Genomic DNA, 13,552 nt, shown 5'->3' with positions numbered 1-13,552 from the left:
CTATTTTACTCTAAGCTGATAAGAAGGATTTGAGTATTTCATTTGTTGTGATACAGTTTTGTAGAAGAGGATATCAATGCCATCACTATAAATTATTTTACCGCAATCTTAATTCAGATATTACAGTTTAAATGATCCAAATTGGAAAGCTAATATGCATCCAAACTTGTATGGTGTATTAGGAAAGGAAATATGAATAACAAATAGCTGATAAATTCTGTAGTTATGGGCAACAGATTTTGTTGCATTTACTAATTGTGTTATAGTACTTTCAGTCCTAAAATCAAATAATCAACTTAGTAGATACATGTACAACTAATTACTTGGCAGTAAGGTCATTCTAAAGCAGACTGGGAAGTGTGGTGCATACTATTTCTTTGGGCTGGTGAAATAATATTTATATACACTGACATATTCTTGAATATTGGTCTGTATGTTGTGGGACTACCAAGAATGGTTTCAGAAATAACCCCCCACACCCACCAACAGTACCACTTCAGCTTTTCAGTTGAAGCACATCCTTCTCCAGATATTTTATATGATAATCAGTAAGTAGGGGAAAGAATATTAATTACTGGGGAGGATTCTTCAAGTCATTGTTGAATAATTTTTAACTTCCTTTTTTTTTTTCAGTCCTCTTACCCTATGCGTGTCAATAGATGTAAGGAAATTCTTAACAGAGCTAGTCACATGAAGGAATCTTTACGAAAATTTATTGGAGATGCCACACGTCTTACAGATAAGCTGTTAGAGCTCTGCAACAAACCGGTACTTAAAAAATAAACAAATTGTTGCATGTTGTAGGATTATTCAAGAATGTAATGCAAAAGCTGCTTCTGATTGTTTTCATTAGCCAATTCACAATATTAATTAAATTTATAATAATTTGTTATATTAATAATTATTAATTCATAATATTACTGCAGTTTGTCAGAAATTGTACTAAATTGTGAAAGATTTAAAATAGCTCTAAATCCAGCACACTGTAAAACATTTCAGTATATAATGGCCTGTTTAACAGTGCATAGGCTTTATATTGTTTTGTACTTTCACATATCATTTATGCCCATTAATTTTCAGAGTTTTACTCTAAAAATAGGGTGGTTGTTCTTTTATGAACAAATTGATAATAAGGTAGATAATAAAGGTAGAATTAAATGAATTATTTCATTATTCTGTATTTATATCCAAAGTGAAAAATAAGTCTGTCATAACAGCCAGATATATTTACTTCTTGATTACTTAATTTAAAATGTAGCTTGCTGTTTTTCTTATTGCAATCAGCATTTATTATTCTAGCCTGTTTATTACTTAATGTGAAAGGGCAGTATTATTTTAAGTGTTAACTTTAAATGTTATTTCTAACTTTAGTCTTTTTTTTTTTTTCAAGGTTGATGGAAACAGCTCAACATTAAGCATGAATATTCATTTCAAAACACTGAAAAGATTAGTAGAAGAGCACACATTCAGTGAAATTCTCATTCCCTTACAGTCTGTAATGATACCAACTCTTCCTTCAATTCCTGGTACCCATGCTAACCATGACCCTTTTCCTGGCTGCTGGGCCTACATTGCAGGCTTTGACGATGCGGTAAGGCTCTAGTTGGCACCTGCTTTTTCACTTCATGTTAAACAAACAGAGCTGCAAATACATCTCTCTTCTCTAGAAATGGGAGGAAGGAGTAGGAAATTCTGTAATTACTCTTGTGGAAACTGAGTGGCTTCTGTTACAGCATCCTGAGGCAGGTGTGGCCCATTGGCACTCAGATAAAGTCTTGGTCTGAGGTTAATGTGCTGCAGCACCATGCTAGTACTAACATGATTGGTTGCAATGGTTTATTACAATTACACACTTTATTTTGGATAATCTGATACAGGTGTTAGTAAAGAACTTAATTTTTCTTTAGGTGGAAATTCTTGCCTCACTTCAAAAGCCAAAAAAGATCACCTTGAAAGGTTCAGATGGGAAGTCTTACATTATGATGTGCAAGCCAAAAGATGATCTAAGAAAAGACTGTCGGCTCATGGAATTCAACTCCCTTATTAATAAGGTTTGATGAATGAGACAATCAGGTGCATTATAGTTTTTGACCAGGACAGAAGACCGAGCTATCTAACAAAAAAAGACAATTTAGCTTGAGCTAAAGCTCACTGGAAGAAAAGTAAACTGGTAGAAAATACCTTATTTCAGCAAAAACCAGTAGCAATCGATATTGTATGACTTTTTAGAGACTTGTGAAAACAATAACAGATTACAGTATTCTGCCAAAACAATTGCTTATTCCAGCAGAAATAGACAGGACAGGTTATTTACAATAAATAAATACCTGCAAACTTTCTGCTGTCATGTGTAGTATTTCTTACTAAGTAATTTCTAATATATTTTATAAAACATAGGTAAATGAATCTTTTCATACTGAAGTGTTGCCACACCTCTTATTTTGGTTCTATTTTGATTTTTCCGGAGTATGCTTAAGGTTAAGGTACCATGTCTTCTGTGAGGTTAAAACAAATGACAGCATCTCTGAAACACTAAAAGATTTATTTCAAATATTGCTTTTAAGGGATTTAAGTCACGTACAAGTTATGCAGTTTGACTATTTCATTGCAAAATCCTCTTTGTTTTTAATTTACTTTTGAGAACAGATGCACATTTTGCTTTCATTTGACCTACTGCAGACTGTGAAGCTTAGATTTGTAAATTCTAGATTGTGTGATTGGAAAGTAATTCTAGATAGAATGTAAATGCTATAAATGTATTTTGATCCTATCTGTGTTATGTGTTAATCTCATTTTCCTTTTGTGAATAGTGCTTAAGAAAAGATGCAGAGTCCCGTAGGCGAGAGCTCCATATCCGCACCTACGCAGTGATTCCATTAAATGATGAATGTGGCATAATTGAGTGGGTGAATAACACTGCTGGTCTGAGAAATATCCTGATAAAGCTATATAAGGAGAAAGGTAAAGAAATATATTAGACTATAGTAAAAGTTTTTAGATATTTCTAAAGGGCTTGTATCTCATTAAGTAAATGAAACAAATGGCAGGAGTCAGGCTAATATCTAGGAAGATGTAGTCACATGTATTTTTATCTATCTGCAATATATTATTATTCATATGTAGGTAGACTTTTGCCCTAAAATGGAAAAGAGTTGGTGCTTGGAATGAGCAAGTTCCTGACAAGAACTGATACCACAGGCATCTTCATACTTTCCTACATACAGTGATGTAAATTGTTTCAGCAGCATGGGGATGTATGTGCTGCACTGAATAATAAAAAATAATGTGAACTTTCTTTTTAGATTTGATTTGTTATTTTTTATTTCTGTTGCATTTATGTGAGATAATTAAGATAAAATACAATTGAATCACGTTTAAGAGTACAGCAGCTTTCCAGAGAAAAGATCAGATTTATTTTGAATTTCTCATTAACAAAGCAGCTTTCTGGGCAGTGCAATAAAAGTTTGGGGAAAAACTTTCCTGTGCCTCACAACTAACATGCTTTATAGATTATTTGTCATTTGATTATTTATTTCAGCTTTATGGATACATTTATTTTATTTATTAGTCTTTAAATTAGCATATTGTAATAGTACATACCAGGATATATTAGGATAATTTCCATATATTTGGAGATTGCCTAACTGAGGAATTCTGTTGCAGGTATCTATATGACTGGGAAGGAACTGAGGCAGCACATGCTTCCAAAGTCAGCACCTTTGCCTGAAAAGCTGAAAATGTTCAAAGAGGTCCTTCTGCCTCGTCACCCTCCGCTCTTTCATGAGTGGTTTCTTAGAACATTTCCTGACCCTACTTCATGGTGAGTGAGTGGGATTAGACTAGCTCAAGAACATCTGCTTTGTGTATTTCCCTAAGAGTTAATGGGACTGCAGGATAAGGACAGCTAAGGCAAGCAGTGCCTCAGAGCTGCCTGCTGTATCTCCACAGGTACAACAGCAGGTCAGCCTACTGCCGCTCTGTTGCTGTCATGTCCATGGTGGGCTACATCCTGGGGCTGGGAGATCGCCACGGGGAGAACATCTTGTTTGATTCTTTCACTGGGGAGTGTGTGCATGTGGATTTCAACTGCCTTTTCAATAAGGTGAGAAATAAATTTCTACTGTCTTCAGGCTTTTTCCAAGTTTTTACTTTAACATATCCATTCTGTTCTCTGTCTCACTTTGTCTTGTACCCCAAAAAAGCCTGGGAAATGCAAAGAGGATGTGATCGCTTTGTGTGCTGCACTCAATGAAAACCAACTTTTTGATTTAGACAGTATCAGATGACCTGATGTGGATACACTGAAACAGCCCAAATTTTAGATTGTTTATATTTTATGACTCTCTCTCCACTGTCACCCGCCAAACAAAACTGTAATTGCTAACATTCAAAATTCTGCTGCTGTGTAGAATTTCTTGTTCTCTCTCACACAAATTTAGCACAAAAATTCAATGGTTCTGTAAAAATAAACAGCAGAAATTGTGGCCAGATTGGGATTTGGAGTTTTGGTGTTTCAGTTGAAAGATGCTTTTTGTGTGGGACATGTGACCTTTTTAATTCAGATAAGCAAAGTAGAAATATTGTTAGGTTATTCTGGTTTCTTTTTAGAAATTCTAAATTGTCCTATAAAACATTTAACTTAAAAAAATGTTTTTAAGCTAACTTGTATATTATAAAAGAAAAGTTAGCATTTTGCAATGTGACTACAGAGCATAAATACATATTTAAGAACAAAATTTTATACTCTGTATTAATGTGTTAAAACAGGAAAAAAAGGTTATTTGGACAATGTTATCTTTTACTCAAAGTAATTTCCTCTTATCCAAGTAGGACTGTGAGCTGAGCAAACATCTCTTGCCAGCTAGGAAACTGCCACTGACAAAAGATGGAGGAAAAACCTAAAGCCAATGCAAATATTACTGTTTTAAAATGCTTAAAACACTTAGGGCATACTTTTTTTCTCCTCAATGTAAAGGGAGAAACTTTTGAAGTTCCGGAAATCGTTCCTTTCCGCCTCACTCACAACATGGTTAACGGGATGGGTCCCATGGGAACAGAAGGTCTCTTCCGAAGAGCCTGTGAAGTCACTCTGCGGCTGATGCGTGATCAGAGGGAGCCTCTGATGAGGTATGGCAGCTGCTTTTGCTACAAACTCCTCAAAGCTGTCTGTAGTCTAAAGGTGTGAAACAGTAACTTCTGGGGAATATGCCAGTTCCAGGATATGCCTGTCCTGCAGCTCACTCTCACCATGACACGGATATAGCACCATGACATGCATATAAAGCAGTATAAATATTCAGCACTAAATGCAGGCTCCTGTCAGTGTTTGTTTTGAAAATTAAGTGTATTTTATATATCCTATCCTTTTCTAAATTTTTTATTTATTTAGTGTTTTGAAGACTTTTCTCCATGATCCTCTTGTGGAATGGAGTAAACCTGTTAAAGGGAATACAAAAGCTCAGGTGAATGAAACTGGAGAAGTTGTCAATGAAAAGGTGAGTTTAAAACAAACACTACCTAAGGTATTCAAATGTGAAATGTCCATTATTGTTACAAATTACATGTTTCCTAATTTAATCTTTGTCCTTTTTTTCTTCCATTTAAAAATTTCTCTGGTTGTTCTTTGTTATCTCTCTGTTCTTAATTTTTATCTATAAAGAGATTTTTTTTTTTACTGATAAAAAATGTAATTTATCTACTAAAGAACCAAACAAAAAAACTCAGTAATTCTCTTGTTAGTGTTACTAAATCAAGGACAACATCAGCAGAAGCAATGGATCTTACCCCTCACTTGCACAGTCCTCCAGATTTACAGTGATGTAACATCTGGAGTCCTTTCCATGTGTATTTTTGTGCTTTTCCAGAGTGGATGTTTATTATTGAATAAATAAGTGCCTCAGTACATATCAAGAATTACATGATTAAAATTAGGATTTCATACTGTTTCTTTATTAGCTGCTGCTGAAGACTATATTATTAATCCAAAGTATTGCTTAATTTTTATTATCTTCCCTCTGTGCAAAATTTCTGAGTTGTCCCTTTCTATTCTTTTTTTTTTAAGGAGTATTTAATGAAAATAAATGTGTAATAGAGGATAATACTTAGGGAGCACTGACAAACAAAACAGCTAAGATAAGGAAAAACTACATTACTGAAACTGTATCACAACAAAGAACTTAACTGGGTTTTTTCAGCACAGAAAATCTGCTCTTCAAACAGTTACTAACCAGGCTGTGTCTACATAATTTTCTTTTACAAGACCACCCACATAGCTGTATATGTTAACTTCTTTTTCTGGAGTGGTGCCAACGTTATGCCTTAGCTTTAAAAGAAAATGCGTGAGTGCAATTGGTATGAACTAGCAACCCCAGTGGGCCTTGGAACAGGTCATTTTGAGATGCTCAGCACAACCTCTTAATTCAACTTCTTCACTTTTAGTTGCTCATAATTTTGACCTAAATTTTCCAGTCTTCAATTTTATCCAGAATTCCAGGAACAAGGCTAGGAAAATGTTGCATTTATTTGAAAGTAATTGTATGAAATAAAACTGTTCTCGACTATATATATTTATCTAGCTCTTTCAGTCTTCTCTGGTAACTTTTAGCTTTTTAGTAAAACTTTTTTAGTAAAAATGTAAGGCAAAAGTTACAGGTTAACTAGTAATATATTCATTCTAGAGAATTGTTTTTAAAAGTGAGTAGTCTTTGTTTTCAATATAGCTGGTATAGGCATCTGTATTTTGTGTTAAATTCTAATATGATTTCAAACACATCCTAAGAAATACTGGTTTTATTTTGAGAAGTGGAAGTTCATGAATATTTTTTTTTTCTTCTTTCCAGGCCAAAACCCATGTTCTTGATATAGAACAACGGCTTCAAGGTGTCATTAAGACTAGAAACAGAATCAAAGGATTACCTTTATCTATTGAAGGGCATGTTCATTACCTCATTCAAGAAGCAAGTGATGACAACCTGCTCTGCCAGATGTATATGGGCTGGGCTCCATATATGTGAAATTTGTTCCCTTTGGAATGATACCATCCACAAGTGCTGTAGCTATAATATTGTTGGGAAGGAATCAAGGTACCTGGTTAGTTCTGTTGATTCTTGGCTGCAAGCAAAACAGGCTTATGGTCTTCCAAAATCTGTGCAAAATGTACAGTGCCCTTGCAAAGACACTATGAATGCAGATGTGTAAGGTGTTAGGATTTACTTTTTGTACACATGTAGAAATACGTAATATCTGCTTAAAAATTAGACTATGCAATGCTCTGCAAGTGTTTTACTCTTGACTATATGAAAAGTTTTCATGATACTGACAGATGCACTCTATAAAGTACTGTATATTTTTATAAATACGTTTCTCATATGGCTTAGTTTAAAAAATACAACAATGAAGTTTAATACTGATATGATGTAAAATGATTATTTCAATTTTTGTATTTCTATTCAGAAGGGCTTTCTAAAAATTATTAGTATTTCTTTCCAGCAGTAGACTTTTCTTCAACTTTCTTCCATGTAGCCTGGCTACCTCTAGGAAAGCTTTTGGGATCTTAAATCTTAGCGTGAGCAGACTGGTAAAGTGGTACTGTGTTCTGAGCCTGCTGCCTTAGCCCTTGAGTACAGTGCTCTAAAAATCCCTCCTGAAGGACATGGCACAAAGCTGGGAACTGGAGGACCTCGGCAAGGCGCCTGTAATGCAGGCAGGTGGTTGTAGCTGTGACTGTAACACCCGTGTCGGCTCCTGAGAGCCTTGCACAGCCCGTCTTCCTCCCCCGGAAAAACAGTGGCTCTAAGGAGTGTTTTTCAGACTCCATTTCAGAAAAGGTATTTTGACACAGACAAGAGTAGACCAAAATATGGTTGAAAGGCAAATGCTAACTTACAGTGATGCTTGCTTTCTAGGCATCCAAATTGTAGGGAAATGAAGGGTGGGAGGAGATAGGGAAAAATTATACCCTTTTAACCTACAGTAGGCTATCATTAGAATTTTTGTACAGTGGTTTTGTTTCGGCTATGCTGAGATACAAACTACGCTGTTAGGTTTTAATCACCGGCTCACACTGTGGTGTGACACTCGAGTGTTTGTTCTGTTCAGCTGAAATCCAGAGGCTTGGAAAAGTAAAAAAATGGGTCTGCAACTGCTTCTGGGGCGTTTGTTTATCTGTCGATCTAGTGAGTAATCTAGAAGTTTTGTCACTGCCCCATAAACGTAATGAATTTTCCTAGTAAAATATTTGAAACATACAGTGGTCTTTTCCGGTGTTGTGTTTGAGTGCTGACGTTCTGTTTTCCCAGGCTTTATCGGTTTCTCGGAGCGCAGAGAGCCGCCGGGGAGCTGTTGCACCGGGCGTTGCCATCGCGCGGGGAGCAGCCCTGCTGCCCGGGCAGGGGGACGGGGGCCCGGCGTGAGGCAGGGCAGGGGGCAAGGGGGTCCAGGTGTTCGCGTGCCAGGGGCGGCGGTGTGGCGGCCGAGGGGCGGGAGCCGGCCCGGGCCCGCCCCGCTCCCTCCCCGACGCCAGCCCCGCCCCGGCCGGGCCCGCCCCGCTCCGGCGCCGCTCTGTGCCCGCTCGCTCTCGGTGGTGCGGGCGCTCGGCCGCTGTCAGCGCGGCGCGCCGGAAGGAGGGCGGAGCGCGGCCCGCGGTGTTTGGTTCCGGCGGGGCTGTGAGGGCGGCGGGGAGCTGTGGCCATGGGGGTCCCCAAGTTCTACCGGTGGATCTCGGAGCGATACCCCTGCCTCAGCCAGGTGCTGAAGGAGCATCAGGTGAGCCAGAGGCGGAGCGCCGCTGCCTGACACGGGCCTGCCCCGGGAGGTCCTGACCGGCCCCTCGGCGGGACAAGGGAGGGGGACGAGAGCTCGGGCCTTGTCCCGGCCGGCCCTGCGGGACCGAATCCCAGCCCAGGCCGGCTCGCCGTCAGCCGGGGCGGTGCAGCGGGACCCGCCGTTCGGAGCGGCCGAAAGTGGTGGGACGGCGGTGGGGGATCTCTGGGGAGCGGGTGAGGCGTTCGGTGCCCCCTGACAGCCCTCTTGTCCGGGCCGAGCCCGCCGGCGGCGGGCAGCAGTGCTCGGGACCCGCGGCCGGGGGCCGGCGATGGTTTCAGCAGTCCCGGACCCAGAGTGCTTCGTTCCCCCCGGGGAATGACCTGCCCACGGCGGCTCCCGGCCCGTGGTCGTGCCCGGCTGCCCCGCCGGGCTCGCTCCCCTCTGCGACCCTCTGCTCTGGGTCCCCGTGGCAGCTCTGTCCTGCTGCCTCGCACTCACGGGGAGCCCAAGGTCGGAGTTTACTCCTTGTTGGGCTCAGAAAAGTTACAGCTGGTGACGGCCAAAGTCGTGGTAATGACGAGAGACAGGTTTTCCAGCTCGGCTGCGTTTCCTTGTCGCCTGCGTCGGACAGTTTGTGTTAGCAGCTAAACCGGGAAGTATGTTCAAGCCTGGAAAACGAAAGCCGTAAATGATACTTCTAACACTCGGACAAAGACGTAATTTTTTCAGAGATGTCATGTTTGGTACCTGTTGGATGCAAGCTTTTCTAATTATAATTTTCAACTGGTGTCATAGATGTGGTTGTGTAGGTTGAATAAGGATGTTCTGAAATAGGCGATAATTGAGAGTTGTTTGAATATTAATACTCCCTAAACACCTGTGATTTTTAGAGATTAAATAGCTGTTGTGTCAATGTAACTAAGATGCCCAGCTCAAGTGATTCCTAGCCTGGATGTTTGGCCTTTCCTGATAGTTTCAAAGTAGTTTTCAAGGCTTAGGTCTTTGCTTATGATTTGTTGGGCTTCTCTGAAGCTTCTAATGCTATCTGTGTAGCAAGGCGGCAGCAGTTTATGCTGCTTTTTCTGCTGCTTCCTTAGAAGCCTGGGCTGCTCACACATCTTCACACTTGTGCTGAAGAACTGTGGCAAGCTGAGGAGGAGGCAGCAGTGTCTGCTTTAACCAGGGGGGTGACAGCAGGGGGTGCTACCCTTGATGCCTTCTGAAAGAGGCAGTTAGAGCTCTGAAGATAAACAGTAAACACGACTAAACTCTTCCAGATCACTTGAATATACAGACTGACACATACTGGCATCTAGAGTAGATGCTAAGAGAAAACAAAAGCAAACCAACGAATTAAAAGGCCTGTGTATGTAAAAGAGCATTGTTGTTAGGTCATATTATAGCTGTGCTTCTTGAAGAAAACATAAGACCTTTTATGTATGTCGCTTCCATATAGAAGCTTTACTTTTTGTCTCTTTAGAGTGCTACCTGTGCACTGCCCTGCTCACTTACCTGAAAGCACTGAGAGCAGTTTGATTACTGAGTTTAACCATACTAAAGACCATGGTGTGCAACAGTAAACTAGTTACAACAGTTGAGTGGGGATCATTCTGGATCCTGCCTCTAATTTCTTCTCTTCACTGTTTCCTCTTTCCAAAACAGTTACATTTCTCTTGCATCTGGAGGATAAATACAAGCCCAGCAAGGTGCCTTTAAAGATGTGTCAGCAGCAGTGCTGTAGAAAACTGTAACAATTTGGCAGTACCTTTTCCTAGGTGTGATGATTGGGAGATTTTTATGAGCAGTCTTACTGGGGTATTAAGGAATAGATTTGTTTAATGCCAAGTTGCTCTTGTGGCACATTTTGGTAACACAGAGGTAGTACTGACCCCTTTGTGTCATACATTTACCAGTGTTTGTTCCCTGTATGTTGCTTGTGTATATTTGGGAAGGCTTTATTTTTCCTTTAAAAGAAAATGTGACTGCTACAGATAAGACTGGTAGAAGAGCAGAGAACTAGAAGGAAAAAGAAAGCCTGTTTGGAAAGTCTGGGTAAGAAATTGATGTTATTATTGCCAGTTCTCTGCTTTTGGTGCTAATTGCCACTCTCTAGACTCAAAGGTGCTCACAAGCACAGCTGAAGAGAGCAAGGAGTGATTGGGATAGGAGCTGCTAAACAGTGGGAGAGCTCTAAAGCTTCTTAAGCCAGCTTTGCTTCAAAATATTGTTGGAAATTGCATAGTCAGTTTTGTAGTTGTTTTATTGTTTGTAGTGTAGCTGTGAAAGGTTGAATCAATTAAATGTGCAGGCTTATAAAAAAGAAAAAAAAAATCTTCCAGAAAACAGTGGTTTTGGTTTGCTTTTCCATTTTACAATGGAGAAGATAGTCTGAGCACAGGGACGAAAGTCCTGAGGTACTGTTCAGGACTTGGCTCACTGAGAAAAATCAAAGTAACAGATGGCATGTGCAGGCAAACCTATACCCAGTCCAGATATTCTTACTCTGCCTGTTGGTGTGCAGGAGGTTCCACAGGGGTTTTCCCACCTCAGCTAATTTCCAGAGTGCTCTCAGGTTTGCCTTGGGTAGTACATTCACCAAGTGATACTAACTGTGGCATTTGTAGATTCCAGAATTTGACAACTTATACCTGGACATGAATGGCATAATACATCAGTGTTCCCATCCAAATGATGACGATGTCCACTTCAGAATCTCAGAAGATAAGATTTTTGCCAATATTTTTCATTATTTGGAAGTACTGTTTCGCATTATTAAACCAAGAAAGGTTTTCTTCATGGCAGTTGATGGAGTAGCTCCAAGAGCAAAAATGAATCAGCAGCGCGGGAGACGTTTTAGGTAAGAAGATCAGTTTTGCCTCTGTCTTGAGGATAGTAAACACTTAAAAGAACCCACTTACTGAAATGTTCACAGTAATAAGTAAAAGAGACTGTGAGTGGTTGTACCTTCACAGTAGTTTTAATTGAATGAGGGTAACTACCTGTAAAATGTTAAAATCAGGATTCCAAAAGGAGAGTTTGCTTGTTACATAAATTTTTCTCTGTGTATGTGGCACTTGGTAACAAGGGGAGCTTTTTCCTATGAAATTTTATGTGAAACAACTCTGCAGTGGAGCTCTTGCAGATGTTTCCAAATGCTTCATAATCTGTTGGTCTTTAGAATTTGTGAATGCTACTTCTAGATATGCCTATTTGGTACCTGTAGTGGAAGTGATAGAAAAAATCAGTTTTCTAATGAAACTGATTTCCTATTGATACCAGTTACCAAGCTAGTTCAGATACAGAGCTACAAATAGATTAAGAATTACAGTAATGTTTTGGAAGATTTTGAAATTTTTTTAAGATTGCTATAAGGAAAAAAAAGCCAATGGTGAGACAGTGCAGGGATGGTAAGTGAAATACAGCATAAACGAACTGTGGGAAAGGAACAGGAGAAAACATTTTCAAGCAACTGGATTTTTTTTGTGGTTTGGTTTTTGATTTAATTTTTTCTTTAAGGAATAAAGGAGGTTGAGAGGAAGCAGAGATTAAGAGTTCTAAATAGAAAATTGTAGCAGAATTGAGAGCCAGACAAAAACCTACGACTTTGGTGGTTTCTCTGTTTCTGATTCAGAAGTGTTTAGGCGGCTCTTGGCCAAGAAAGTCTGGCATGATATTTGTTAGTTTCTCCATTACTGGGCATGATAAATTGTTGGTTCACTCGTGACTCCCTTGGAATTCTACACCTGCTGCTTTGTTTAACTGTGTTAGCTATTGTTCTGGGGTAGCATTTTCAGATGTTTAGATAACAAATATTCTTGTTGTTTCAATGTTTGTTACCATTCCTTGTGATCAACCGTTATATGATCACCTTGATATTCTAAATACTAACTGCATCTGTATAGTGACAGATTGCCACATTTCTATGAAAAAAGTGCTACTTTTAAGCCACCTTAGTTGTATCAGAAATAAGCTCAAATTAATAATCAATCAATAAGCTCTATTCAGGAGTTCAATTTCTCTCCTTTTTTATTTTTTAAGCACTCCAAAAAATCAACTATTTTTTTTATCAACTATATTATGTAGTATATTTACTTTGTCAAAAAGCTGTACTTAGATTATTGACATTTGAATAAGATGATTCATTCTCTACTCTCTCTCCAATGCTGTTTTGTTTCAGATCAGCAAAAGAGGCAGAGGATAAAATAAAAAAGGCATTGGAAAAGGGAGAAACCCTCCCTACAGAAGCCAGATTTGACTCCAACTGTATTACACCAGGTAAGATAATTTGTCAGTTATTTAAATTTAAGTGTTTATGGTTTGTCATCTGTATTTTGGTACTATTTTCCTATCTTAAGGCATGCTTTTTAAAAAAACAGAAGACAGAATCAATGAAAGCTTAAGTAAGTTTTAACAAACAAACTTAACAGTAGGGTTGGAATGCTATCTTATTCTAAATATTTTTAGATTACTATGTAAAATGCAAAATGTCTTAGGAAAGAAACCAGTCATCCCCTTCATCTCTGGCAGAAGTTTTATTTGCTGGCTTTTTTTTTAATACTTCTGGTATGTAACTAATGAAAAGCTTTAACTTAGGTTTCTGTTTTCAGGAACTGAATTCATGGCCAGATTGAATGAGCATCTTAAATATTTTGTAAATATGAAGATTTCCACAGACAAATCCTGGCAAGGAATAACAGTCTACTTATCGGGCCATGAGGTTATTATATTTTCTTACTATCCTATTTGAATATTTTTTTTTTACAGAATAATACTTACTGCTGATTTTTTT

The 13,552-nt window shown here is 38.9% G+C and overlaps 2 protein-coding genes across 9 annotated transcripts in view; both read left to right on the top strand.

Annotated features, from left to right (window-relative positions):
• The window catches only part of ATR (ATR serine/threonine kinase), a 40,536-nt gene extending 32,290 nt beyond the window's left edge, over positions 1–8,246 (top strand). For both annotated transcript variants that reach the window (XM_015638149.1, XM_015638148.1), the window contains exons 39-47: positions 634–768; positions 1,391–1,591; positions 1,908–2,051; positions 2,811–2,961; positions 3,664–3,820; positions 3,949–4,102; positions 4,976–5,127; positions 5,390–5,495; positions 6,840–8,246. In XM_015638149.1, the coding sequence (XP_015493635.1) occupies positions 634–768; positions 1,391–1,591; positions 1,908–2,051; positions 2,811–2,961; positions 3,664–3,820; positions 3,949–4,102; positions 4,976–5,127; positions 5,390–5,495; positions 6,840–7,013 (1,374 nt within the window). In that variant the 3' untranslated portion in view covers positions 7,014–8,246. The remainder of the gene's footprint in view (positions 1–633; positions 769–1,390; positions 1,592–1,907; positions 2,052–2,810; positions 2,962–3,663; positions 3,821–3,948; positions 4,103–4,975; positions 5,128–5,389; positions 5,496–6,839) is intronic.
• Positions 8,247–8,625: 379 nt separating this feature from the next.
• The window catches only part of XRN1 (5'-3' exoribonuclease 1), a 40,578-nt gene continuing 35,651 nt past the window's right edge, over positions 8,626–13,552 (top strand). For 3 of the 7 annotated variants that reach the window (XR_001523306.3, XM_033516871.1, XM_015637686.3), the window contains exons 1-4: positions 8,626–8,763; positions 11,388–11,620; positions 12,941–13,038; positions 13,371–13,480. Coding sequence is in view for 6 of the 7 variants with exons in the window: in XM_033516871.1 (XP_033372762.1) it covers positions 8,689–8,763; positions 11,388–11,620; positions 12,941–13,038; positions 13,371–13,480 (516 nt within the window). In the remaining variant the exon portion in view is untranslated. Of the gene's footprint in view, positions 8,764–10,697; positions 10,816–11,387; positions 11,621–12,940; positions 13,039–13,370; positions 13,481–13,552 lie in introns of those variants that run through there. The other 4 variants (XM_033516870.1, XM_015637685.3, XM_015637684.3 and 1 more) reach the window with 2 other exon arrangements.

Source organism: Parus major, chromosome 9 (assembly GCF_001522545.3).
Source record: "Parus major isolate Abel chromosome 9, Parus_major1.1, whole genome shotgun sequence".
NCBI lineage: Eukaryota > Metazoa > Chordata > Aves > Passeriformes > Paridae > Parus > Parus major.
Note: the sequence above shows the minus strand (reverse complement) of the source record. Positions and strands in the feature narration are given on the sequence as shown.